The 27,486-nt window shown below is 43.4% G+C and overlaps 1 protein-coding gene and 1 non-coding gene across 2 annotated transcripts; both read right to left on the bottom strand.

Annotated features, from left to right (window-relative positions):
- Positions 1 to 416: 416 nt before the first annotated feature.
- On the bottom strand, positions 417 to 27,314 carry LOC119389470 (thioredoxin reductase 2, mitochondrial). Its single transcript, XM_037656754.2, has 13 exons — positions 26,850 to 27,314; positions 26,685 to 26,750; positions 24,044 to 24,359; positions 23,185 to 23,263; positions 20,790 to 20,923; positions 13,822 to 13,841; positions 13,620 to 13,711; positions 9,202 to 9,373; positions 7,051 to 7,187; positions 6,410 to 6,505; positions 5,571 to 5,735; positions 4,774 to 4,871; positions 417 to 1,912 (listed from the first exon to the last, which is right to left on the bottom strand). Exons 1-13 carry the CDS (start codon positions 26,941 to 26,943, stop codon positions 1,789 to 1,791), a joined length of 1,593 nt encoding a protein of 530 aa, XP_037512682.1. The 5' UTR covers positions 26,944 to 27,314; the 3' UTR covers positions 417 to 1,788.
- Trnas-gcu (transfer RNA serine (anticodon GCU)) lies at positions 21,431 to 21,503 on the bottom strand. The gene has a single exon. It is a non-coding gene; the product is annotated as a tRNA-Ser (tRNA).
- Positions 27,315 to 27,486: the final 172 nt, after the last annotated feature.

Genomic DNA, 27,486 nt, shown 5'->3' with positions numbered 1-27,486 from the left:
TTTAGGAAGTGGGCACCAAAACACGTATGTCTGTCCTATCAGTGTTCAGATCGGCGCGTCTTATCCAGACCAGCCACAATCACCACTGCTTCGCGCTTAACTCTTTCGTACGGTCACGTTGATGTTCAATAGTCTTTGGGAGAGGGAAAAAGTGTTCATTGATTTCGGCCAACAAGTGCAGTTGGAACAACCAAAAACAGTGCAGATAACCATAATGACGCGTCGAACACTCTGCCCGGATCCAAACTGCGCTGCCGCAGCCGCTGGCCCGCTGCACCAGCATGGCAGAATCATATCCCAGGGTTCCTAGGTGTGACGTCAGTGCAAGCCATGTATACGATGTTCTCTGCTTGTATGCACATCACTTCGCATGATGTGCCCAGTTTAAAGGTGAAAACCTCACTGGCATAAAACAAATAACTAGGTACAGTATTTCACCTCTCCACCAAGTGTACAGCACCACCAATAATGTGTAGTCCTTTTCTAGTATATTCTTTAAATTAGTCAAGCGCAATAAAAAACGACATTTAGCCATCAATAGTGTAAAGAAAATGTACCAAAGCTGGGTTGGCACATATGGCAGACATTATCAACTCATGAGCGGCGACTTACCACTGTCACTAAAGCGGAAATTGTACAACCATTGGTTTTTGCCAGTTTTTACAGATGGGGCCGAAACTTGGAGAATAACAAGGAAATTATTGAGATGAAGCTAATGACCACGCATGTGATGGGACCTAATGAGATAGGTGTAACTCTGAGAGATAAGAAGACAGCAGAGTGGATCAGAGAACAGACAGGGGTAGCTGATGCCATAGCAGATATTAAGAGGTAAAAACTGGACCTGGGCATGGTCACGTCACGAGGACAGATAACAAATGGCCAGTTAGAAAGTTGGAATAGAAAACGAGAGATGGGAAGCACGGCCGTGGACGGCAAAGGGTTAGGTGGAGCGACAAAATAAGGAAGTTAGCAGGCATAAATGGAATCGGCTCGCACAGGACAGGGTGGGTTGGAGATCATTGGGAGAGGCCTTCGTTCTGCAGTGTATACTCATATAAGAGATACAGGATGATGAGTGTGCAACCCCACGCACTCACCTGCAACTGTCAAATGGTATTCCAGTACGGTAATCCAGTTGTGCTACCAATATGTCTATTTGATTCTATAATGCATTTCTTGAATTTCTGCACATAGATTCAGTAAAACACTGTGTAAGTGTAAGTATAGGTATTTTAGTGCAAACACAAATTTGTATACCCATTCTCTAGGCGAGCTTCAGCCAGAACTGAGAGATTAAGTGTATAAGCATTAATTGGCACAGTACCTAACCCTGCTTTCTATAATTCTCTCTCTCTCCCTCTTTTTTTTTTTTTTTGACTCTGCATAGCAGATGTGAAAGAACTGCAGCTGCTCAGCAGATGTCTGAAGCAGTACTGCTCCAGAATATGTTTAGAGCCAACAGAAAAATTGCTTCACACAAACATAAAAGCCATAAATATAAAATTTACTGACATCATTATCAACAATGCAACAGATGAGATGACAATATCACCCCACAGTTGGCAGAATAATATCTGCAATCATCTGAAAGAGCGCAGTGTAGTCGCTGCATCATCAGCTAAGCCCTAACCAATGTCTGGCTTTAAGGGATCAGCGTCATCACGGCAGAGACAACTGCAACTCAACTAGACTGTCTATGTATGGAACGTCTGTGCTCTGCGTGAGCAGCTGATCGGTCATTTTCCCTATCGAGCTGCTCTAGAAGCACAGACGTTCCAGTTAACCTCAGCAGCCTGTGACTTGTGGGTCTTCCCCAGACCGCTTCGTTATCCACAACTTGACGACTTCCTCAGCCACGGTTGGATGGATGCCTATGGTCTGCTCCAGTGTATGTCTTGTCAGCCCAGACCTGAAACAACGTAGAAGACTTCTTTATAGTGCTTCAAGAACGTTATACTCCCAAGTTTACATGCACATTAGAAATACCCAATAAAGTGGACGGGAGGACGATAGCCGCTGTAGCTCGATTGGTAGGGCATCAAACATGTTTTCCAAAGGTTGCGGATTTGGTCCCTGATGGTTGCAAGTTGTCTTTTCATCTGCTATAATTTCTTCACATTTATATCTTTACTACAATACTGTTAAAAGACTACAAATAACATCTCCTATACCTTCCTTGGCTTTATTACTTGTTGGTTTTCATTAAGGTTGTGTCTGACAAAGAAAAACAAGCCCTTAAATTCTCCTTTATTTGTTCATAGCAACTGCAGGTAGGATAAATCTAGAAGCCTGGTTCATTAAAGTGAATGCCTTTGATGGCTCATGAAACACGAAAAGCAACTGTCGGCATCATCGTCAACACAAATGGTACAAAAAGTCGACGACGTCATACAAGACGCCTAACATTCACTAAAGCGTTACAAAGTGAAGTGAGAAGTGATTGAGAGTAATTGGAAGTACATGAGCATAATTGAAAATGAATTTGAAATAGTAAAGGCATTAAAATAGTTCAAACGTAATGGCATTCACTGTCAACTCGTTTCAGCATGTGGTAAGGGACTCTGATAATTTTGTTCTATTTGTACTTCATTTGAGGATATACTATTCGAAATTATTGAACATTACAGACTAACGAAATAATGTGCGAATTTGGTGGTCACTGCATATATGTGCATCCTAGCACATCACCTCCAGAACTTTCCATTGCACTGAAGGCAATGGCAGGCAGTCTAATTTTGTAGGTCATATATTCTGGGTCATGCATCGCTGGTTGCAAGAAGTAATGGCAATGTTTATTTTTTTAATTTTCGGGTAAATAACGTATATTCTTGCAAGTTTTCCAAAGCTCGCACACCAGTATTTCAGCTGTAAAATTTGGTAATGTAAATGTGAACATAAATGCAGATGTTAAAGTTCAGAGAATTACCTGATGATGTGTACACAGGACTTATCACATCAAAGAAAGCATCACACAGCACTTTTTCTTATTATTGTAAGAAGCAATGACATTTAAGTTTCATCGCACATTTGCAATATCTGTGTGTTTTAATAAAAGCTCATGCAAAGATGAAAGACAAGTTGATGTGGACTAATTGGCTAAATGTTGTGCAAGGGCAGTGCTAGAGGAAAAAGCGGCGGCAAGTTCCTAAGATTGAAATCTTGGTATCACACACACTTCGTGACAGCATACTACCATCCGACTTTTGCACTTCATTTTTACCTTAATTTCCCTTACTCTGTCGTTAGCTTTCTCTTATTCTTCACGTGCAGTCACAGAAAAGTTCAGGTGGCCATAAAAACAACAGGTGGTCGTAAACCATCGCACCTTTCCTTCATTTACAAATCACTTTGATTTAAATCTAGCCTAAGATACTAAGAAAGAGAGAAAGGCAGGACAGATTCATTTAAAGGGACACTAAAGAGGAAAACAATTTTTCTTGTATTAATAAACTACTCTTTCACGATATCAAAAACACCATGCTTGCTGCGAGAAGACGCTTAGTAAGCGAGAAATAAAAAAAAAAGAAAATGTGGGTGGCAACGCCACCTTGAAGTTTCCGCACCATTCACTGTGACGTCACATATTTTGACGGCGCCTACTAGGGCCTACGTAGTTCCTAAGTAAAAATGAAGTACACTGTCTTCTGAGGGGGCCATAGAGTTAACATACTAAGTTTGAGGAAATTTTGTAGAGCCAATGGTGCCAAAATACCATAAATACACTTTGAAATCCGTGACGTCACGCCTTTTAAATTTAAATTTTAAAATTTAAAAATGAAACTTTGAACTTCATTTTCTCCTTTATTAATGCACTTATGATGGTATAATAATGACATTATAGTTCTCAAAGTACAATTTATCAATTTAAACCGATTCATTGTTTCTCTTTAGTGTCCCTTTAATGGGTTTTACATCCTACTGCAAGGAGGGAGTGATGAAAGACCCCACTTTGAATGAATTTTAACTGTTTCAGATATTTTTCAAAATGTGCCTAAATATACAAGGGGTGTTCAAATAAAAAGGTACGGAATGTCGTAACAACATGACCGCTTACATAAATACCTATGCCGCTATGGGGGAATGTAGCGAGACATCTAGGGATGCGACTGGAGTCTCTGCCGTAGATCGGAGCATGCTAGGGTGCTTGCATGCGCAGTAGAGAGCAGCGGCTCTTATAAAGAGCGCCGTCCAATTGACGCAGCAGTGGGTGTCAGGACAGGATGGCTTTCACATTGCGAAATTCGACGATTGAGGAGTAGCGGGGTGTTAAACCGGCCACCATTCATCGCCTGGGATTTCCATGTGTTTGGTCCCCTGAAGAAACACCTGAAAGCGAACCACTTCAACTAGGACAACGAACTGAAGGACGCTGAGAAGGACTGGGTCTCGTCACGGCCACAGGAATTCTAGGAACAAGGAATCCTTCGGCTCGTTCATCAATGGGATCGTTGTGATCAGGCACATAGTGTATACTTTGAATAAATTCTTCATTTATACCCACAGTGTCATTTCGCACTTTTTCATTGAACATCCCTTGTAAGTGAGCAGGTATTTCTGCATTTCATCCCAATGTGAATGCGACTTCCATGGCTGAGAATCGGACCAGTGACCTTAAGCTAGGCAGCAGAATGCCATATCCCCTGACTCACTACACCAAGTAGGAGCGAGAAAGTTATATTTGCAAAACAAAGCAAGACCACAAACCACAGAAAAGCTATGTCTGGCCAGTGGCTTAAAAAAAATAAATGCTGCAGTTTTGCGGCTACCTACTTAAATGCAGCAGCAAAGCCTTGGATCACCTCCCCTGCATGGGGTCCTGTCATGTGCAGTCCCAGCACATGCTGTGGTTCTGACAGTTTCACAATCGCCTACAAGAGGGAAAGAAACAGAGAATAGGCAGCACTTACTCAAGCTCTCATGAACCTGAAACTCATTCATCAGTTGTGAGTTCTTAGCGGATCTGTGCAACATTGTAGAATAATTGGTCATTTCAGTACAGTTACAGTTTATTCAAGCATACCCATATAAAGTACATAAAACTAGGGTCCCATATGATTAAATAACACTGAAAATGAGGCCCTAGCAAAGCAACAACTTTCACTGGTAATGAGAATAATGCCATCATGATGCACCATGCCCTCTGCAGAGCATTTTATTTATAGCCAACACATGCGCTACTCGTGATGCCTCCTCCTCCACAACTACCATGTGTGTAACCAGCTCTGGTTACCACACTTAACTAGTTCTTATTTCGTCAAGCCATTCTGTAAGCTGAGATAATCACAGCAGAGAAATTCAACCACCCCAGAGTAAAGTTTCAACTTTCAACTACATATATATTTTCCCCTGCTTACAGCAACAGCTTTTTAAATTGTGAGAATGATATGCAATGTTTCTATTAATATACTGCAAAGTTTCGCACTGATCTGACTTTTAGACATTTTGCAGGTAGTCTGGACTCTGTACACATTTTATTTAGTGTGGCTTTTGTGCATGGGTTATTCCAGATGCTAAAAATTATTCACCATCACCAGTTTCACTAAAGAAGTGTGCAGAAATTTGTATACCTTGATGTAGCAATGGCTGGCGTCCCTCTGGGCCACTGTGTACTCCAGTGGCTTGTAGAATGCATGCAGCACATCAATGTTTTCTTTGCCTATAGTCTCAATGGCAAGCTCTTCGGAGATTCCGACACAACCATACTCCAGTGGCGTGAAGACTGTTGTAGGCACCTGAATTTTGAAATACACATAATAGCAATTTTCTCCTTTGAACACAACATTAAAGGTAACAGTCACTTGCTGAGCAACTTGACACAAGCAAAGAACAATGACAGGAACTTGAGTTTTTGCAAACAACTAAGAACCTCTGAAATTAACATTAATAAATGTCAAGGGGATGATCACGAAATACATACTACATGTAGTATCGCCACATTTCTGTCTTTGAAGATGACTGAAAGGGGCCTTTTTCCTGAAGTGTACAGTGCTCGGGGATTGAAATGTGACATCAAAGTTCTCACTAAAACGACTGGTGTGCACAATTGCTCAAGATCACCGTGTCATATGGCTACAAAACTGGCCACTAAAGGTAAGGTTGGCTCTGATGTAAATGTTCTAGTCAAAATTACACAGATATGACACGACCAGAAGACAGCAGAAACAAAACTATGTGCATCGCTTAGCCCTAAAAAGTCCCATTTCAATCTATAAGGACTGTACATAAGATAGGCTGATGATGATGGTGATTATTATTAGTATTATGATTATCAGCCTATGATGTTTTTCAAAACATTTTTTAAAGGTGCAAGTTACAACAATTGTACATCAGCCAGTGAAATCGAAGTCTGCAGCCAGAAATGAAACCAGAACGTAGTAAATGTCTGTTAACGTGTTAGAGGACTTACGCTGTTGTAGTCCATGTACTCCGACGATACACCAGCAAGGCGGCGTGCTAGAAGTTTGCCAGCATGGATGGCGACCGGGGTGAGCTCAGGTTTTCCCTGGACATAAATAACATGAAAAGATCTTTACGATGAAAGCATTCCTGTCTTTTGTTATGCGTCAGTAAGAGAAGGTTTTGATACGAAGATTTTTCTCCCATCTAAATAGTGCAGAGCTATAGGCTATTTTCTTGCTTGGTTTAGGCTTCTAATCTTCCAAAGAATATAGCAGAGAAAATTTTCAATTTAAGCTTTCGTGATTCATGAGATATGAATGTTTGGCACTTTTAATAAAAAAGATTGAGCTCTATCTCGATGCTGTTTGCACATAAAAAAGAAAAGTAAGACAATAGAATTAGGCAAGTTACACTGTCATCAAATGAAATGATGGAAAAATGGATAGCTAGACTATTTTTGCCACTGTTAACGCACATAATCACACAACACACACGCAGAAACATGGGTATAAACAAAAATTTGAGAGTGAAGGCTCAATATGGAGGCAGGTTTCAAAATCTAGCAGCAAGAAAAGAACTGTGTTTGTAAATTCCACGGTTTATAGAGGCTGCAAATAGACACACTACCAAAAGAGCACAGCAACTCACATCGATCACATCACCTATGGCATATATATTGCTGGCGGATGACTGCTCATCCTTGTCGACAATGATCTTCTTATTCTTGGGATTCAGGTTAACTTTAACTGCATCCAGGTTGAGGCTTGATGTTTCTGCTTGTCGCCCTGCATATTCCGAGCAAATGAATGATGCAGTCAACGTGTGCACGTGCAATGTGTACAAGTTCCAAATACCATTGCAGTTCTGAACTAGAGCACCATTAATGGCAAACTTTAACATTAAGAAAGATTAAGAGAACAAATTTTTGGGCAGTATTGAAAAAATAAAGAATCCTGGCTTTACATGTTGTATAAAAGAGCCTCCGTGTAAAATTTTAAAGGGACACTAATCAGGAAACCGAGTTTTCTCATATTAGAGAATTACTCTTTCACAATACCAAAATCACCACGCTTGCCGTGTGAAAACATGTGGTAATCGAGAAAATGCGCAGAAAGAAAATCTGGGTGGCGATGCCACTTTTAAATTCCCACACCAATCACGATGACGTCATAGATTTTGACGGCATCCACTAGGGCCACTAGGGCCTGATCAATAAAAATGAAGTACATTGTCCTCCGAGTAGGCCAGAGACTTAGCATGCGAAGTTTCAGGAAATGTCGTTGAGCCAATGTTGCCAAAATACGAAAAGTACACTTTGAAATCAGTGACGTCATGTGTGGAGATTTCGGCGCGAAATTATGCTTTGGCCTTGATTTTCTTTCCTATTATTAAAGCTTTGATGGTGAAATGAATGACGTTAGAGTTCTGAGACTAAAATTCATCATGATTATGAAACGGAGCAGTGTAAAATTCATCAGTCTAAGACGATTCACTGTTTACCTTTAGTGTCCCTTTAAACTTGAAATACAAGTAAACGTGTCATGGAAAGCTAGCAAAAAATGTGTTTATGATATCAAAAGGCTAAAACGCTTTTACTGCGACTCATAAAAAATTGTGCAAGACCAAGAAGATTGAGAAACAGCGCATAACCTCCAAGATAATGTGGAAACTGTTTGTGCTGAATATCATTAATGTTGTGTTCAGTAATTTCCATCACATCTGCTAACCACGCATTGCCTGCTTGGGTTGTATGTACTTAAGGCCTGTTAAAGACACTATATTTCTTGAAGGACCTTCCATTTTGTGATGCAATAAAAGGAGTACCATCAAAGTGTCTGAACGTGCCATAGCCTTGTTTGGTCAAAAGTATGTGCATGCGTTCAGCACGCAGTTTTTTAATGACAAAAGTATGTCCTTCTTTTAACATCAAATCTGCTTTAACTCGGTGTAACGTGTCGTGACCAAAAATTATCATCGTGAACTGGCAGGCGCACTCTTCATCCTCTTCATCTTCTGCCTCGCTCCCAGAGCACGGGCGCCGATTTGTCCGGCGTATAGCAAGAGGGAAGCACAAAGTGAAGGAGAGATGTGAGGACGGCAGAGAAAGAAGGAAAGATATAAAGATCAAGAAAATCTTGGTGAAAAAAATTCCTCAAGAGGCAGCGGGATTCGAACCCACGTACCCACGATCAGAAGGCAAGCGTCTTAACCATTGGGCTATACAGGCACGCTGACAGAACATTGCATAGCCTTGCATAGTATCGTAGAGCAAGGGGGTAGAAAAGGGGATTGTGGGTGAGGCCGAGAGATGTGAGGGTGAGGAGGATGGAAAGGAGAAGGGGTGAGGGTAAAGCACAGCATATAAAGAATGAGAAAGAGAGAAAGAAATGCAGAAAGAGAAAGAATCAGAGAAAGAGAAAAGAAAGAAAGAAAGAGGAAGCGAGCGAGAAATATAGAGAGGGTGAGACAAGATAGGAAAGAATGAGAAAGAAATACTGAAAGAGAAAGAAATGAGAGAGAGGCAGAAATAGAAATAAGCAGAGACAAAAAAGACAGAAGAAACAGGGAGGAGAAAAAGAAAGAGAGGGAGAAAGAAAGAGAAAACTAAAGAAACAAAGAAGGCTGCCCAGCTCTATAAAGAAATATAGAGAAATAGGTGCCCAGAGAGCGACAACAGGCCTGTGCTTCACTGTGCCAAGCTCTGCGCGACTTTGTGCAAACTTCGTGAATTTTTTTTTGTCTTCTTATGAATATCAGCGAATCATCCTACAAATAACAATAACCGAGGTTGAAACTCACCAACAGCTACCAAAACTGTGTCAAAAATGTCCTCCTGTATTTTGCCATCAGAACTGCACCACTTGACCTTCAGCTTTCCATCCGGAAGTTTGTTCACCTCCTTGGGCAGGCACTTCCAGAGGAACCTTGTTCCTTCTAATGTCATGTGGTCACTCACAAGCTTGGCCATTTGCTGAAATGAGAAGGAGGGGGGGGGGGGAGAGAATATTGTACGCATTGTTGCAATGAATAGGGAGGAAGGAAACCTGGCTATATTAAAAATACCTCGGCATGAAACTCGTGAAATAAACAAAGATCATACACTCCTTACAATTCCTGGCGCATACAGGTATAAGAGGAAACGACAGATGCTAAGAAAGCATAGCTTGCCATATTGAAACTGTTCCTTGTGTCTTTCAAGGCAACACCTCAGAATTAGCTATTTTAATAGCCAAACATGGAATGTTTAAGTTTATTTAGCTTTCAATGCATATATTTAAGCTGAAACTTACACACAATAAGTAAAATGACATAACGTATGATTATTGCACTCAATGTTGTTCATCAAGGGAACAAAACAATTAAATCTCTGCTGAAAATTTATACAGTTCCACTTATTATACGTTGTGAGGTGTGTGTAAGTATGAGGCAGCAATAATATAATTTTTATTTAAAGGCTTGATAAAAATTATGCATCTCCATAAGGATGTTCGACCCATGTTTGCTATACATGCGGAAATGATGTATATGTGCTTTTACTTTCTTCTTTTTTTTTTTTTGAGTTACCTTCCTGATGTTGCATTACCTTTCAAAGGGAACTTCCAGCCTTTCTATCCCACGTTATAAAGTTGATGAGATGGTTAGCAGCCAGAAGCTGTGCTCAAAAAGTTGTAGAGTTTTAACGAGCTAGCACTGTTATCAGGATACTACCGTATAAACGCGTGTAAGGGCCGCACTTTTTTTTTCAAGAAATGAGGGCCTATTTTCAGGGTGCGGCCCATACACGCGACATTTTTTTTTTTTTTTTAAAGTAAAAACGCACCAGTTAGCGAACGAAGAGCGTTTATTGCAGTATACGACATTTCTTGCGACATACGTGCTCAATCGTCGTCACTCGGCGAGTCCTCAGACTTGGAGTCCGAGATGAGATGGTGCGCTGCGAAGCGCCGTCACCCCACAAGCAGTCATCTTCCGTGCCATCCAAGCTGTTAGATATCCCGGCGACTTAACTTCGGGACACAATGTCCGCCGACACCGAGCTCCACGCAGATAGGATCCACCCAAGTACAGTCGCCAAGGCTAGTCCCTTCACACGCAGCATGTCCGTTGTGAGTGCAAGACCATCATTCCGCACTTCAGTCACATAGCGGAGCAAATCATCTTCCAAATAGGGAAACTTGCACTGCTCTCCTCGGAAAGCGCGCTTAGTGCTGTTGGTGTTTCGCAAGGCTTCTTTTTGAGCACACCAACGTCGAACACACTTCTCGTCAACGTCGAATTTTCTGCCGGCGGCACGTTTCCGATGCTCGAGAGCATACTCGATCACCTTCAACTTATAGCCAGCAGTGTAGCTATTCAGGTACTTGCCCATCTTGCCAAAACGTGAACGCCGTGTAGAAAACAAGCTAGCACGAAGGTCATCGAACAGTGCAGAAAACTACAGCAAATGGCTGGCTGAACTTCACTAACTTCTAGAACACTGTAACTGCACCACGACCTCCTCTATAAACTTACGACCTGCTCATCGGCGCTCCCCCTACGGCGGCGCGCGGTCCTGAAAGCTTGCGGATAGGGACCGAAAGTGCCGCCAGGTGCCGCCAGCACTTACCCCCATAGCAGACGATGCGGCGGCTTCGTTTACATTGAGCGCACGCTGGTCTTGGGTTCCTGGCGCACTAGTGAGCGCGTAATTGTCGTATTTTTTCGAGTTTCTAGCGTCTAGACTGACTGATTCACAGAGTTTTACCCGTCTCAAAGCAACACTCCGGCTATGCGAAGCACCGTACGTGGAGGGCTCCTGAATAATGTCGACCACCTGACCCATGTCTACGTGCGAGCAGCGGGAACGGGTAGGCAACAAAAAAACCAAACACAATATACAAGGAATGGCCTGCAGAATGCAGTCCTTATATTACTGGCGTTATTTCGTGCAATGGTGCCCTACCTTATCGTTCTCTCTGTATGTGCAAAAATAATTCGTCCAAGGGCTGATGGTGGGTTCATCTTAAAGCCGAGTTTCTGCAGGACTACGAAAGACTGTATTCGACGCAAGCGGTCGCCCGAATATTAGCTAGTATATCAGTTACACATATTTTTTTTTTATCTACTCTCCTGTCTTCCTGTATTTTAGTTTTACTCAGGGCTGGGCAGAGATACACAGAAAAGTATTCCTAAATACACATATGGAAATACATGGGCTGGGAGCCTCAAGCACAGGTTCTGAGATACATGTGTTTTTGACATAACGGGATATTTCCGAAATGCTTTCGCAAAAAGACGAAAAAAAGTATACCAGGATACAGTTACAGGAATTCAGATACAAGAATGCAAATACTAGAGTGTACATTTATTCTAGACATCAGATCTGTTTTGCTGAAAATGTTGGTGCGGTAATTGCACTTAGAACAGCAGCTATACTCAAATAGGCTGTAATTTATGCAGCATCGGTTAAACCTCAACACAAAACACGCGTGGGGAACCCTTCGCCGCCCGCACTGTGTCACAGACCGGCGGCGTGCCTTTCCTTGGATTAGGACAATAAAAGTCTTCCTTTCCCCTTTTGAACGCATTGAGTTCAGTTCCGACAAAAAAAAAAAAGTAACGATATATGATACCCGTGTCCTGCGCTGTATCGCGATATGATCGATACGTACATATCGTAAAAGTATACTTCACTACTGAGATACAAATACCATATTTTGCAAATCCATGTCGATACAGGGATACAGATACTCAAAAGTATCTCTAAAATACTATTGAAATACTCTTGCTGCGCTAGCCCTGGTTTTGCTCCTATCATTTTTCGTTCCATTGCATGCGTGGTTCTTAACTTCTGTGGTTTCATTGTCACTCTCCAAGTTTCTTCAATGTATGTTTGAACTGGCAAACTGGAATAGTTGTACACTTTCCCCTTCTGTGACAGTGGTGTTGTCACCCATGGGTTAAGAATGCACCCATTCTCATTCTTTGGTAAATTTGCTAGACATGAGTAGGCTCTCCAGTATATTTGACGTATAGAGTCTTCTACATGTTCTCGTATCGAGTTGTCTGTCGCGAACACTCTTTCGCTGAACATGTAGCATTATTTTGTCTGCTGCATATTCATCTTCGATGCTACTTTAACGCGTTCTCAGTTTAGGTCTGCGATATATTTGTTTTGCAATTAGTCGCTATCATTGCTGAAAAGCGCTCGACACCCCGTTCTTCAGAAATGGCGGCTTTCGTAGTATCTCGTACAAATGTATACATAGGAAAATCGGGATGTCGCCTAATGATGCACCGGGAACTCTGCGTACATAGCTGGTACGAGTTAAAAAAAAAACCATAAACCTTTGAAAACGCAGCAGCGCACCATTGGGGGAATGTACTGCTACCGTTGCCTATAACGTTGCTTCTGATTGCGCAGTCACTGCGAGGTTATCGCGTGTCACTGATGTCATGCAATAACTTCGGAATGTCGCAAAGGCGAGCGCCTACTATACGCGCCGAACAAGCACACCCTGCGGAGGCAGCAACCGATAGCGAAGCCCGCAAAGTCGCAAGCTGGCGATGCCATGAGGGCATAGATGGGGGTCAGTTGTGGCGCCGCGGCGTGCGGTGGCAGTTTGGGGAACTACAAAAAACTGGCGACACGGGGAGCGGCGGCATGAGCAGGTCGGAAGTTTATAGAGGAGGTCGTGAACTGCACAAACCGAACAACGCGAACGCCAACGCCATGCCAAAGTTGGTGATGCTAATGCCGATATGGATAGCGCCGATAGCGCGTTTGCATAGAGATGTGAGAAGCTAAAGATAAAATCCTGCTTTAACTTTAGTTGGCGAGTCTATGAATACTAATAAAAAAGTTAAAATTTTTAGCCCACTTCACGAACATCTTAACACGAATAAAATCCAAAAAATATATATATATACATACTCTGGTGACGATGATGATGGTTGCATTTTCTTGCGCCATCTATCGACTACGCCTAGAAGCTTACGCGCGCGCGCATTTTGAATACGTATTGGTTGAGGAAAGTGTGGATGCGGCCCTTACGCGGATTTTTTTTTTTTTAGAATATGCACTTCAAAAAAACGGGGTGCGGCCCTTACACGGGTGCGGCCCTTACACGCGTTTATACGGTATATTTTTTACATAAATTGATGCAAAAAGGTCTGTCAGCAGATGAATTAGAAAGGACTGTTTTTTTTTGGCCTATGACAAACCAATATAAATTTACCTGATCAAATCCACGCAGGCAGATGGACCTCACCATCACAGTTGTGTCATAGCCCAGTCCATTTAAGAAGCCAGCACATTCTAACGCAACATCTGTCAACCTTGTCAAGGCATAATATTTTTAGATGCACCACACACAGCACGAGAAGATCAGATATCAAAAATAGGCAGGCGTGTTGCAACAGCTACCACAAGAAGGATACAACTCGCACCAATCACCAGTCTGAAAAACACAAGGGTAGAGCGGTCATGTAAAAAAAGATGCAACTATGTCATGTAAAAAGATGCACTACTGCGCACAAGCAGTAAAAGAACGCTTACGTTGCTTACTCTTGCAAAGTGACCACTTTTTAAGAACGAAAAAAGGGTAATGGTTCGAGGGGCTCACGTCTCTTATAATATTCTGCAAGCTTAGCATAACCGCAGCACCAGAGCGACAAAGACAAAGGGAAGCGACCGTGAACAGGCAGGGAGGAAGAGAAGAAAGAAGACAAGATGGCGATGATGTAGCATCAATAAACTACCGAAGGCGCACTGCTTTCGTAGACTTTTACATTTGGCGCAGCCGAGTAAAGAACAAGATGTGGGTGACGTTCAACGTGGTACAGCGAGACGGCCAGCCTATCGTGACGGGCTACAAGCTCGACGGAGAAGACTTCGTGCCTGCACCAGAGGAGGCAACGACTCCGGCTCTACTGCGGACTATCGCTTCCAAGGCCAACGAAGCACTGGGCGACATCATCGCTAAGGTACCACGACTATTAACATGGATCTCGAGGAGCTAAGTTGCCTGACTAATCAAGATCTCTGCAATACTCTTAGCCTCGACGCAAATGCATTTAGCCGCGACGCAAATGCTCAGAAATTCTCAGATGCGATGTTGCAACTTGTCGAATTGCAAAGTCAGCAAGCCCAACGCCAAGAAGCTCTTTTAAGTACCTCGCAGCATGCTGTAAAGTCGGAGCCCAAATAGAGCCAGAAATATTTGACGGCATCTCTTCTAGTGTTCACACATGGCTTGACCACTACGAATACGCCTGCGAAAAAAATTCTTGGTGCTCGGACTTGGACCGCGTGTTCCATATGTCAAAATATTTAGCTGGAAATCCCAAGAAATGGTTCGATATCCGTATCGTAAAACACAAAGAACAACCCTGGTGTGCATGGAAAGACAGCTTTCGTTCTGCTTTTCAAGGCAATGCGCTCGAGTTGTGGGATGACGCGCTTACATATAGACAGAAAGAAGGAAAAGTTTCTGAATATGTCTTTGAAAAGTGTCGCCTACTTCAACTCGCAGAGCCTAAACTTCCGGAATCGGCCATTATACCGCTTGTAATGCTTGGAATGACGAGAGAATGCCGACAGCAGACACAACTCATGTCACCGCGCTCTCTAGAAGACCTTCTTTGTATGATAAAGAATGTTATTGTCACAGATACCTGTGTAAAAACGAGGGTCACATCGCACAAAGGAGCCGAACTTAAGGATGCACGGTTACAGGACGAAGCATGCTACGAATTTATACGTACTAATTGTCCAAGCACTCTACCTTCAAGAACCGCGAGACACTTCAGGGACTGCGACAGCAGGGAGGCCACAGAAACTCAAACCCGACCGAGTAATGAAATAGAGACTGTATTTATTACAAAGACACACATTCTGTATGCTACTATGCTTGTCAATAATCAAGAAGTGTCAGTAATTATTGATACCGGAGCATCTGTAAGCATGATAAATGAAAGAATTGTGTGTCCCCATGATATCATCACGGGAAAGTCCATACATGTGCACGGTTACGACGGCACACGCAGGGATTTCTCCAGATGGACCAATGCTAAACTTCAGTTCAGCAGCCAGGAGGTGACAGTCAAATGTTTGGTGCTATCCGGAGTTGACTTTGACTTTATTCTCTCTCGGCCGGATATGAAGCGCCTAAAGATGAACATACTGTGGGACGACGTGATAACAACGGATGAAGGCAAAATGACGAGCTATGCGATAGAACCCATGAATAATGTTGTGACCAAGACAAGTAGAATAGCCATGTGCCCTGATGACATCGCAGCCAAGTTCCCAGAACTAATATGCGTTGGAACATATCCACCACCGACAACAGCAATTGAGGTACCGTTTGAGCTGAACGATACAACAATAGTCCGGAGAAAGCCTTACGCCTTGAGTCATGAAAAGAAGCTTGGCTGAAACAAGAACTACAAGGTATGCTGGACTCCGGCATCATCAGGCCGTCTACATCCGCATTCGCGTCACCAATTACTATTGTACCCAAGGAAGATGGTTCCCTTCGACTGTGCACGGATTATCGACTAATCAACAGGCAGACTGAATTGTTCCCTTTCCCAATGCCCCGGATAGATGAGATAATCGATGAAACTGGCGGATGTCAATGGTTTTCAAGAATTGATTTGTGCAAGGGATACTGGCAAGTGCCACTAAAAGAAGAAACAAAGAAATTTACAGCATTTGTCACACCATTTGATATCTACGAGTATAACCGTCTCCCGTTCGGATGGAAGAACTCCGGGGCGTGGTTTCAAAAGCTAATGAATAGTGTCCTGAAAGATTACATAGGCAAGTTCTGCAACGTGTATGTCGATGACATTATTGTTTACTCAAGGACGAAGGAGGATCACAGTCAGCACTTATCTGATGTACTGGAGGCCTTGAGCCGAGCAAGACTCAAGATAAACGTGAAGAAAAGTGAATTTTTTTGTCAAACTGTGGTGTTCCTCGGTCGAGTCTTCAATGGGAAAACAAAAAGCACAAAAGAAGAAAGTGTGCAGAGAATTTCAAGCCTTGTCAAGCCATATGATCTACATTCCTTGCGAGTTTTCCTGGGTCTGGCGGGTCATTTCAGGACATTTATCAAGAATTACGCAACGAAAACGAGATGCTTAACCGCACTGACACAAAAAGAAGTTCCGTTTATATGGACCGAAGAGTGTGAACGGTGCTACTTGGAACTTGTCAAGATTATTTCGTCTGACCCTGTGCTGACATTACCGGATTTTTCACTACCCTTCGAACTATGTACCGATGCTTCTCACTACGGAACTGGAGCTGTACTCTATCAACACGACGTTCAGAAGCCCACTGGAAGGCAACAACAAGTAATTGGATATTACTCATACACATTCTCAAAGGCAGAAGTTAACTATGCAACTACCGAAAAGGAGGCACTTGCTGTAGTGATGGCCTTGAGATACTTCAAGAGTTACCTAGAAGGCCGAAATTTCAAGCTTTTCACTGACAATCAAGCCCTTACGCACCTCCTTCAGCTGGCACAGCCGAAAGGAAGGCTTGCTCGGTGGATAAGTGAAATCCAGCAGTATAGTTTCGAAGTTTCGCATCGCCCCGGACTCAAGCATCGAGACGCTGATGCGCTTTCCAGATTGCACGTGCCAAAGGAAGCCAACTGCGAGAGCGTAAACATGGCAACGCTTTGGGAAGGCACACAGGATTTACAATTTAAGAATGGTCGCATACACGTACCTGAAACAAGTGTGCCGTTAATTCTTAAACTGTACCATAATAGCCCGGAATCAGGTGGTCATGATGGTTTTTGGAGGACATACCGGAAGCTTACGCAAAGATTCACGTGGAAAAACATGAAAGCGGATGTTGCACGCTACATCAAAACATGCCACGAATGTCAGGTGCACAAAGCCAAGTTCAAGCCAAGAGGGAACCAGATGGTCATGCCAACATACTCAGACGTTCCATTCGAAGTGTTGCACCTCGACTTCGCCGAGATAAAAAAGAAGGGCGAGGGCGTCAGAAAAACGCAAGCTTTTCTTGTAGCAGTGGATGAATGTACGCGGTTCGTTGCTGCCAAGCCCGGAAAAGAGGACACGAACTCCGTTATTCAGCTTCTTGAAAGAGGCATCTTCAAAAACGTGAAGGTTGTAGTGGCTGACAACGGACCAGCTTTTCGAAGTGACAAGCTCCGAGTTTGGGCACAGCAAAGAGGTGTCGAGCTTCGTTTCCCTGCTCCTTATCACCCCGAAGCCAATTCTCTCGCTGAAAGGGTAATTCGTGACCTGAAGACATTCATCGCACTCTACCCACATTTTAAGGGAGGTTGGAAATGCTCACTCGAGGCAGCAGTCTCACATCATAATCGCTCTTACACAGCTGGAATAGGATGCAGTCCACATTTTGCAGCTTTTGGAACAAGCGCATGGCTTGCGGCTGATAAAGAGCTGGACATCGTTGGTAAAGTGTCACTCCGAGAAACACCATTGTCAGCACAACAGCGGAAGAAGTACCGGTGTAACATGAAGAGAAACTTTGACAAACGACACATGGCAAAGATGCCGGATATTATGCCTGGAGACATGATTCTGGTGCGCAAAGGTCTCGATGCAAAATTTCCGTTCATCGGCCCTTTCAGTGTGCTCAAAACGGCAAAACAACAAGGAATTTTGAAGACTGTGTACTACCAAGGCCTGAGAGGAAAAACAGAAGAAGCTTCGATAGGAAATGTTCTCCCGTACCATCCCAGGAGGGATGAAGACAGACGGTTGGGAGGATATAATATTCTGCAAGCTTAGCATAACCGCAGCACCAGAGCGACAAAGACAAAGGGAAGCGACCGTGAACAGGCAGGGAGGAAGAGAAGAAAGAAGACAAGATGGCGATGATGTAGCATCAATAAACTACCGAAGGCGCACTGCTTTCGTAGACTTTTACATCTCTGTTAGACACAACCTAATAAACCCAACAGACGACGAAGCCAAGCATAGCACAGCGGACATTATTTGTAGTTTTTAACCGCAGTGCAGTAATTATGGCATAAATGGAAAAGAATTAAAGTGGACGAAAAAAAAAACAACATGCTGTTGGTAGGGACCAAACCTACAACGCTCGGACGATGTGTCCGATGCTCTAGCAGTTCAGCTACAATAGAAGTTGTTCCTCTGTCTCCTTTATTGGGTATTTCAGTGCATGTAATCCAGGGAGTGTTAGCCTGCACTACTCGTAGCCAAGGTGGCAAGCATAGAACACTCTGTTTTGCCAGTTGGTGTCACACAGCATGTGATCGTTTTATACGCTGGCTTACAATGCTTTCATATCCACTAAGAAGAGTGTAGAACACTCTTTTCTAGAGTGTCGCACAATTGCCATCATGGCGGAGAGCGGAGGTGGCCCCACAGGTGTGGATGGCATACCCTGCCATATCAGCTGACGAAATGTATTTTCATTCTTACATCATAAATACGTTGCCTCAGCCTGCTTCAAAAGTATTCAGCTTTGCAAATGTAAACAGACACAGAATGTGAACAACCCCTGCTAAATGTGGTTGGTGTGCTGTTTTTGTTCTTGTGCAATGGCTAATTCCCAACCAGAGATACTTTCATCAAACACTTGAGTTTGTAGAACTACCAGATCGATTCATCATAAATAGGGCTCCGCGTTTTCGGTGTTTATATTTCTTGAAAATCGGCGGGTGTTTATCGGAGTTTATATTTTTGGTGAAAATTCGGCGTTTATCGGAGTTTGTTTCTCGTAAATCCGCAATTCTCCGAAATTCGGAGATTTGCATGTTCTCAAAACCCCAAAATTTTAGATAATTTAATATCTGAATACTAAAACATCAAAACACGCGAAGCACATTTTATTTTTTCCAGAAGGCTTGAATGCACAAAAACATTTATGCAGAAGCGAAATACTTTAACACAAAACACTTGTATTCGTGCATATAACAACCTTAGCTTAAAGCTTATTGTAAAACACGCAAGCATACTTTGCGAGGTTGCTGTCAGTGATCGAAGCGTGCTCCTTTCGACTGACAACTCTCAGCTTTGAAAATGCCCTTTCAACGTTAGCGCTAGAGACAGGAAGCGCCAGATGACGCAGCGCGCAGCTAGAAAGCACTGGCTACTGGACATTGTGAAGTCTCCAAAACGATAGGGGTTCAACAATGTTAGTTATTTCATAGCACTGATAATTCGCAAAGTCACTCAGGAGCTGGCTCATGTCGTCAGTTTCAAGAAGCACTAATTGAAAATAGGCGCACAGGTTTCAAATGCGCAGAGCAGCTCATGCTTCACATTTGGATTCACAATTTGAACACAGTACCAAAACGATTCCTTGGTGTACTGGAGTGGACCGCACAGGTTCCTCTCAGATGTCTGTCTCCACTTTTCGGCGACAGCAGCGTAGTATTGTGAATGTTTGCGACTGTCATTAAGCGGTCATCCTTGTCAAGGAGGTCGAACAGACTTGTGACATCTGATGCGAAGACCTCGATTGGATCACGCCATTGACAGATGAGTGCGTGCAAACGAACCCCCAGTATGGGATAAACTTGGTGTGCCAGGGTACTCCCAAGTTCCTCTGCCTCCTTCCTCTGCCTCAAGTTCCTTAATGATTGAGAGCACGGCACACGAATTGGTCTTCAGAAACCTCATCTTAACGAGCAAGTCGTGCACAGCTTCAGACGATGAAATAAGACTCTTGAGCTTCTCACACTTCGTTCCCTTGGCTTCATCGCTTCTGAATAAAGACAAAATGGCACACCAGTAGTCTAAAATATCTTCTAGAGCTTACTAAAAGGAGAACCACCTCGACGGACATACGGTTTTCAGCAACAAGCACACAAGACCAAACTTATGGCGCAGCTCCCGCGACGACTTCAACAGGCCAGGGAAGTGCACAACAAAATTGTGAACTATGTTAAACGAGCTCGTCCTGATTCTATCCTCCAGAGCGTTGTTGAGTAAGTGGCACGTATCTTTGGAGTGAAAGGCCTTGAATTCGGGGTTGTAGAGTTGCAAGTCCTTGTGAAGCTTCTGCATGTAGGAAGCTGAGTTGGAGCACAATACAGCTACGTCGCCTAATACAGCTACGTGCGGTAAACTCGGTCAAACCAGATGATGCGCTTAGAACTTGCCCTTTCGACAAAGAACGGAACCAGGTCATATTGGCCCTTTAAATCGGAGTTTATCGGATAGATCCGAATTGTCAAAAATTTTACCAGCAAATGTTTATCAGATTTTTTCGGATAAAACCAAAAACACGAAGCCCTAATCATAAACCATGAAGCACTGCTAAAGCAAAAAAATAAAGAGAAAATAGGAACTAAGCGTCTACTATTTGTGATTGCAAGAAACACACAAAGCTAAAGATAAGCAGATATATAAATGCTCACGTCTTTCCTGGCGGATTCTCCAGAGAGAAGATGTCGTCTGATGTAATGGCATTATCTGAAAGGCCTGGTATATCTTTCGGAACGATTGGCCTGCCTCCCACAGCAATAACAAACTTTTTGGCCACAAGGATTTCCTGTCGATGAGGATTACAACAAAAGTACATTGGAAAATTTTTAAAATTGTATTGCATAACTGCTAAAATCAGCTGTTTATTACACATGCTTGTGCAGTAACATATACATAGATTATTTGGAACAGTAAAGCTTTGCAACTAAATTTCTTTCAAAGCTGCTAGCAAGACTCCTTTAGACACGAAACCGTTGTAAAAACATTGGGAAATGGCCCTGGTAAGCAGTTACGGTAATTTCGCACTTGATATCCTTGTTAATGCCCACACTTTTTGTAAGTTAGCCCTTACATTGCACTGATGAACAGCGTCATCCCTCACAATTTTTAGCACGCTGCAACTTTTTATTCTTAATAATCATATCTGGAGTTTAACGTCCCAAAACCACAATATGATTATGAGAGACGCCGTAGTGGAGGGCTCCAGAAATTTCGACCACCTGGGGTTCTTTAACGTGCACCTAAGTCTAAGTACATGGGCTTCAAACATTTTTGCCTCCATCGAAAATGCAGCCGCCGCGGCCGGGATTCGATCCCGCGACCTTCGGGTCAGCAGCCCAGCGCCATAACCACTAGACCACCGTGGCGGGGCAACTTTTTATTCTTCAGACACATGTTAACATTCCAGCACTGACAGCCCGAATATTTAAAGGGATACTAAAGTGACATAATGAATCAATTTAGACTGCCAAATTATACTCTAAGAACTCTACTGTCTTTAATTTCACCATCATTGGTTTATTAATAGAAGAGAAAATCAAAGTCGCAGTTTCATTTTTTTAAATTTTGTACCGAAACCTCCGTACATGAAGTCACGGATTTCAAAGTGTTTTTTCATATTTTGGTGACATTGGCTCAATAGAATTTCCTGAAACTTGGCATGTTAAGTCTCCAGTCCCTCCAGAGGTCAATGTACTTCAAGTTTGCCGATAGGTAACTAGATAGGCTCTAGTATACGCTTCCAGTATCTATGACGTTACAGCAATTGGTGCGAAACGTCAAGGTCACATTGCCACTCTCATTTTCCGTTGGGGCATTCTCTCGCTTACCAAGTGTCTTCTCACAGGAAGCATGGCAATTTTGGAATTGTCAAAGAGTAATTTACAAATACGAGAAAAATCGATTTGCTCTTTAGTGTCCCTTTAAAGGGCCCCTCACCAGGCCACATAGCAAATTTTAGTTAGACGCTGGAAGTTGTTGTGTGCCGAATGAAGAGCAGTATGCCGCAAGAATTTTTCAAATCGGTTCATTACGAGCTGAGAAAAACAATAATTTGTAGCGGCGCGAAACCAAGATGCGAGGAGGCGAGTTTCAAACCCTTGCCACTGACCCCGTGTAGCCTTTGCAAGCCAAATCCCTTCCCTGCCTTCTTCACTTGACACATACGCATGAACACGTCATGCGCGTGCATGGCCACGTGCGCATGACATGCCCGAGCCAGCCCGAGCACGCGAGCGGCGTTGCACGGCCGCTACCTTTTTTTTTATGTAGCGGCCGTGGGCATTTTGTCGGCGTTCTCTGTGGTGTACTGCCTGTTTCTGCGGGACGGGCATGAAAGTTGAGACATTTGTACAGGCACGAGAGTGGCGGTGTAATGAGCCAGTGCCGCATTAACGTTTACTTGGACGCGGTAGAATAAATGAGCATAATGAGTGCTCGAACGCGCCAAAACATCACCTTCGTTTCCAGGGCTGGCGTCTGCTCGATGCGCTAACCGCGGGGACACGAACGCACGGGAAAGGGAGGCACATTAGCCCCGCATCTTGCTGCAATTCACGAAAAAAAAAGATGGAAAAGACGCACACATTCCCTTTGTGTGTCTAATATTTCTCTGAAGTTTTATTAATCTATTCAAGCAACAAATTACACAAGCTACACATGTCGTGTCAAATAATTATCGCAGTGTCACGTGGTACTGTTGGCGACGTCAGAGCACAGTCTTCTACGTAGAGGAGTGACGTCACAGCACTACCATCTACGTAGGGCCATTTTCTCATGTACGTCATCCCCTCATTCTCTAAAGCACGCGCCCGCGAGAGGAAGGGCAAGCAGCGTTCACCTTGAAATTTGACCCATTTTCGCGGCGCGTAGCGTTGCAAATTTCGGCAGACGTGATCGTGAACGCCCAGTGTATGCATTGCGCTCGTTAGCTCAAAATTGTCAAACCTGGTGAGGGGCCCTTTAAGTATTTGCATGGTTCTAGCCACATTAGCAACTTTGTTAGTTTGTTAGGCCAAGTGTGCAACACTTCATGGCACAAAAACCAACCTCTTTGCCATTGGGAGCCTGGGCAACTATCTTCTGGCGTTCAAGAAATCTTCCATGAGCATTGTAGTAGTCCACCTTCCTTATGTATAAGAAGAGAAGGCACAGCTGCTTTGAAAAACTGCTCAAAGGGACAGTAAAGTGAAAAATTAAATTTGACATAATTTGCATTCCACAACTAGAAAACTGCACCATTATTGCCGAGAACAGGGTTCCTATAAGCATGATGGCAGTAAGGAGTGATGACATAGCTTAGGAACGAAACCAGTTCATGCTGATGTGAGTCAATGACGGATAATGACAAAACAGTGACAAGACAAGGGAGAAAGTACAATTTGGCTCATTTACATCTTCTACACACAATGTCACTACCTTTTTACACTGCTCCATCAGCACTAATTTGTGGAACATGCGACCACTGGCTCACAAGAGGTGGCTAGCTGCATAGCATAAGATGCCTGAGATAGTGGCACGGTATAGGAAAAGGCCTATCGAATGGAGCTAATAAGAATGTCCTGCAGTCTCAAGAAAACAGTCGTGCGGCAGTCTGGTTGAGCAGGTACTATAAGCTATTAGTATGAGCTAGACAGGCAAGAAGGCGCACACACACAGATGGCATGTACTATACTTCTGTACATAGTACAGCTGTCTATGTGTCTATGTACTTCCTTTTTAAAATTAGACTAATTACATATATTAAAATAAATTGCAGTATTTATAACGCCCTGAACCCATACAACAGGTTATGAAAACTAGCCCACCAGTACATCTCAAACGATAACCTCAACGTTTACTATTGCATCATTTGTTTCACAGGGTGCCCACATCTGCACTCAATCTCAAGGTGTGAAAGAAGACACACTTCTTGTTGAGCTGCACTCGGTGTCCCCAGTTGAGGGACCGCACGTGCGCCTGCACCGCATTTCTCAGGGTGGCCCAGTCATGGTTCAGCTTAGCTTTCACTGCACTGTCCTGTTCTGCTGCAACATGGCCAGGCTGCAGTTGCCAGCCGTAGAGGGGGGCGTCCTGCAGTGCTTCACCCAGCAGGGCTGCCTGGTGGAAGAGCTTCTTGGGTATGCAGCCAACATTGACACAGGTGCCCCCAAGTCCCCACCGGCTGCCCCGAGGAGAGGGCGACACGGCGTCCAGCACAGCCACTTTCATGCCGCATGCTTGTGCTGTATTCAAACAAAAATCATGGGAAGTGTTTCATAATCATATGCATGCCAACCCACTTAGGAGGCAAAGAGGGTCTTGCCCCACCTTTACCTAGTTTTATTTATGATGTTTGGTATCCTGTAGAACACACAGACAGCCATCGACAAACAAATGTGATGTAGACTATTGTAATATGCTATTGTTTATAGTATATGTAAAATATAACATAGAACAGTTATGCAAGCTTATTTCCATCACATTTTATCGGGTGATATCAAGAGCTGCTGTTTGAGAATTGACGGATTTGCAGCTGTAGCTGGGCTATGAGGTGGCTGAGAGGTGCAGAGGAAAAGAAGGGGAGACGGGAACATGGAGGAAAAGAAGCAGATGAAGGAGTCTGGAGAAGTGTGTTTTTAAGGGTGTGTGCATGGTCACATATTTGGCTTAGTCATATGACTAATGCTGTTCTTGATAAGCTTGATGCCCTCATATCTAACAACACAAACCACAAATTGGGTGCTTGACAGGATGTCACTGCTATCATAATCATGCAGTAATAGCCTTTATCCCCTTCAGGCACTGCATACACATTTGTGTATGTGATTTGTTTTGTTATCTGTAGTCTGGGACATAGCCAGGGGCAGTGTTTCGATGTCAGAACACACCCCAGAAATTTTCTGAGCACTGCATACCCCCTATAACCCCCCTTTCTGCGTCTTTTTACCATTGAACTTCTTTCTGCACTGCTACCCCAAAACACTGCCAGAGCGGAACAAGATCTGATTCTAGAAAAAATTGCCACAGGCAATGAGGAGTTTATTTCTTTTAATGAGCTACCTGCCGAAGTTCTTGTCTGGAAACAAAAATGGAAGAACAGCAGTGTCCAGACCGCCTCTGGTGTACCAGCAGCTCCCCTTTGCCCAAAGGCTTTGCACCTAAACATTCACCGTTTGCTGCACATTCTGGCCACTTTGCCCGTCAGCAACGCAAGAATGGAGCGTTAGTTTTCAATGCTCCAGAGGCTCAAGTCTTATCCGAGCTACAACGTAGCAAGAGAAGTTGCTGGGGTGTACTTCAGCAGGATATTGTTGTCAGTCCAGGAACAGTTTCTTTTTGTTTTTTTTTTGTTTTTTTCCATTGACTGGCAACAGCTTCAGCTGAATGCAAGCTGAGAGACTCCTTTCCAACTTTTTGTGCATTAAGTTGCGGAGCTGAACAGATGATTTTACGTAATGTTCAGCTTGTAGAGGAACTCACAGCAGGGGCGTAGCCAGAAGTTGTTTCCAGGGGGGGTACCTCCTTGATCTGAAGTGGGGGTCGGGCAGGCAGATGTGATCGAGTGTCATTTTGAGTTCTATATGCCATGGCAAAAAAAATGGGGGGGTCACGGGCCTAGTGTGCCCCCCCCCCCTGGCTACGCCACTGACTCACAGAAGTTTTATGTATTGCCACGACCATACTTTAATAGCTCTTTTTTCCATGTTGAACCATGTTTCATGTTGACAATTCCATGTTGAATTTCAAACAGTGGCTTTTATTGTTGTGTTCCAATAATTATTCAGGAATGTTCTGGTAAATTCACATTCTTTTTCATATGTGTATTTTTTTTGTGAGAAAATAAATCATTATTAATAAAGTCCTCGGAGCTCTGTATGCTCTCGTATTATTACGTAGATATTACAGTGAATGAAACAACTAACTGTTTGGCTTTATTAAAACAGAAAAATGGCTAAAATATCGTTTAGGCACAGGCTCTTTTTCTTTTTTTACTGGTGGTGTATAACATCCCCTGAAAAATATTTCTGGCTATGCCACTGGTTGTGACGCATGCAAGGATGGCAAGAAAAAAAAAATTGCCAGGTCTATTAACCTGGGTGAATTAAATATCCCATTCGTACTCACTTCATTCCTATCCATTTAACTTGAAGCGTACAGCGTATTGTGAAGATGATCGGTTTTGTAGACACACGAGCACACATCTGACAGGATGTTTGATGTCCTACTAAGAACAGCAATGGCAGGTACATATGTGTGTTATTTTCTCGTAACGATTGGTGATCCAATTAAACAAATATGATCATGACTGACAATTGATAGATACTAATCATGGCTCACTATATATCTACAAAGCAGCTTGTTCTACCGCAGCGCCTCGTAATAAACCCAGTGAAATGAGACATGCAATGTCAATGCGTGATATCAATGCTACACAGGTTGGCACCTTGTACTCTACAGAAAATGTACCGAGAGTCCTATATAATCAACAAAGGCATGACACCTGAAAACATGCATATGACACACGTTTCCATCCATTCCCGCCTCAAGTGGCACAGTCAAGTGTTTACCTTCCTTTGCGCACGCAAGGCCGCCAGATCCTCCACCGATGACAATCAGGTCGTAGCCTTTTTGTCCTTGCATAAAAAGGAAATATAAGAAGCATGCCAATGTAACACCGGGAGAGCCGCAAAGCGAGAAGCGTGCATCGCATGGATGCATGCACGAGTTCTTACCTTGCATCGAGAAATTCGTCGTGACTGAAACAACGGGGTATGCTTTGAACCGTTCAAGCACGTAGCACCCACGTCTGACTAAAGCACATGCCATGTCGCTTCTAATCAAACGCAAATCCTCGCCAAATTTTAAAAAATCATAACCGGCAAGCCTCGCGATCCCCGAGAACGTGCGGAGCAGCAGCAGACGACAAAACGCTTCTCCCGATCGTTCATGCGGGCCGCAATTAAACTGTATCGCTACGGGACATAACTGTTGATAGAAATTACAGATTACGTAAGAGTGTAACGATCAGACTGTAGTCACTGTAGTCATCGGTAGGCGAGATTTAACCATGCATAAAACGACAGCGCCGACAGCGCTAGTTGCAACGTCGGTACGCTTTAGAACACTGTGGAATATAAACAAAGGTAAATCTACAAAAACTAAAACCTTGCGAGTGTGCAAACTTATTCGACTGGAGGTTATATTGGGCATTTGGTTTAGGATTCGTTTAGGTTATGGTCACGTGCAATTCATTGCATGAACCACCGTATAAACGCAACTATGCTTGTCACTTCACAGTGCTTCACAGCTACGCCCCTAGGTACATGTAGGCGCTGTCAGTTTTGTGTTTCGGAACTGCAACATTAGCGG

The sequence above is a fragment of the Rhipicephalus sanguineus genome, chromosome 4 (genome assembly GCF_013339695.2).
Source record: "Rhipicephalus sanguineus isolate Rsan-2018 chromosome 4, BIME_Rsan_1.4, whole genome shotgun sequence".
Classification (NCBI taxonomy): Eukaryota; Metazoa; Arthropoda; class Arachnida; order Ixodida; family Ixodidae; genus Rhipicephalus; species Rhipicephalus sanguineus.
The sequence above is the reverse complement of the archived record's forward strand: the minus strand, read 5'-3'. Positions and strand labels throughout refer to the sequence as shown.

Bases quoted from the DNA above. Each gene is read 5' to 3' on its own strand.
- LOC119389470 (XM_037656754.2), bottom strand. From the start codon at position 26,943: ATGGCATGTGCTTTAGTCAGACGTGGGTGCTACGTGCTTGAACGGTTC. The intron at 6,506-7,050 runs GTGAGTTGCTGT...ATTTATGTCCAG, and splicing joins CCATAGGTGATGTGATCGAT to GGAAAACCTGAGCTCACCCC. The intron at 5,736-6,409 runs GTAAGTCCTCTA...TTCAAAATTCAG, and splicing joins AGTACATGGACTACAACAGC to GTGCCTACAACAGTCTTCAC.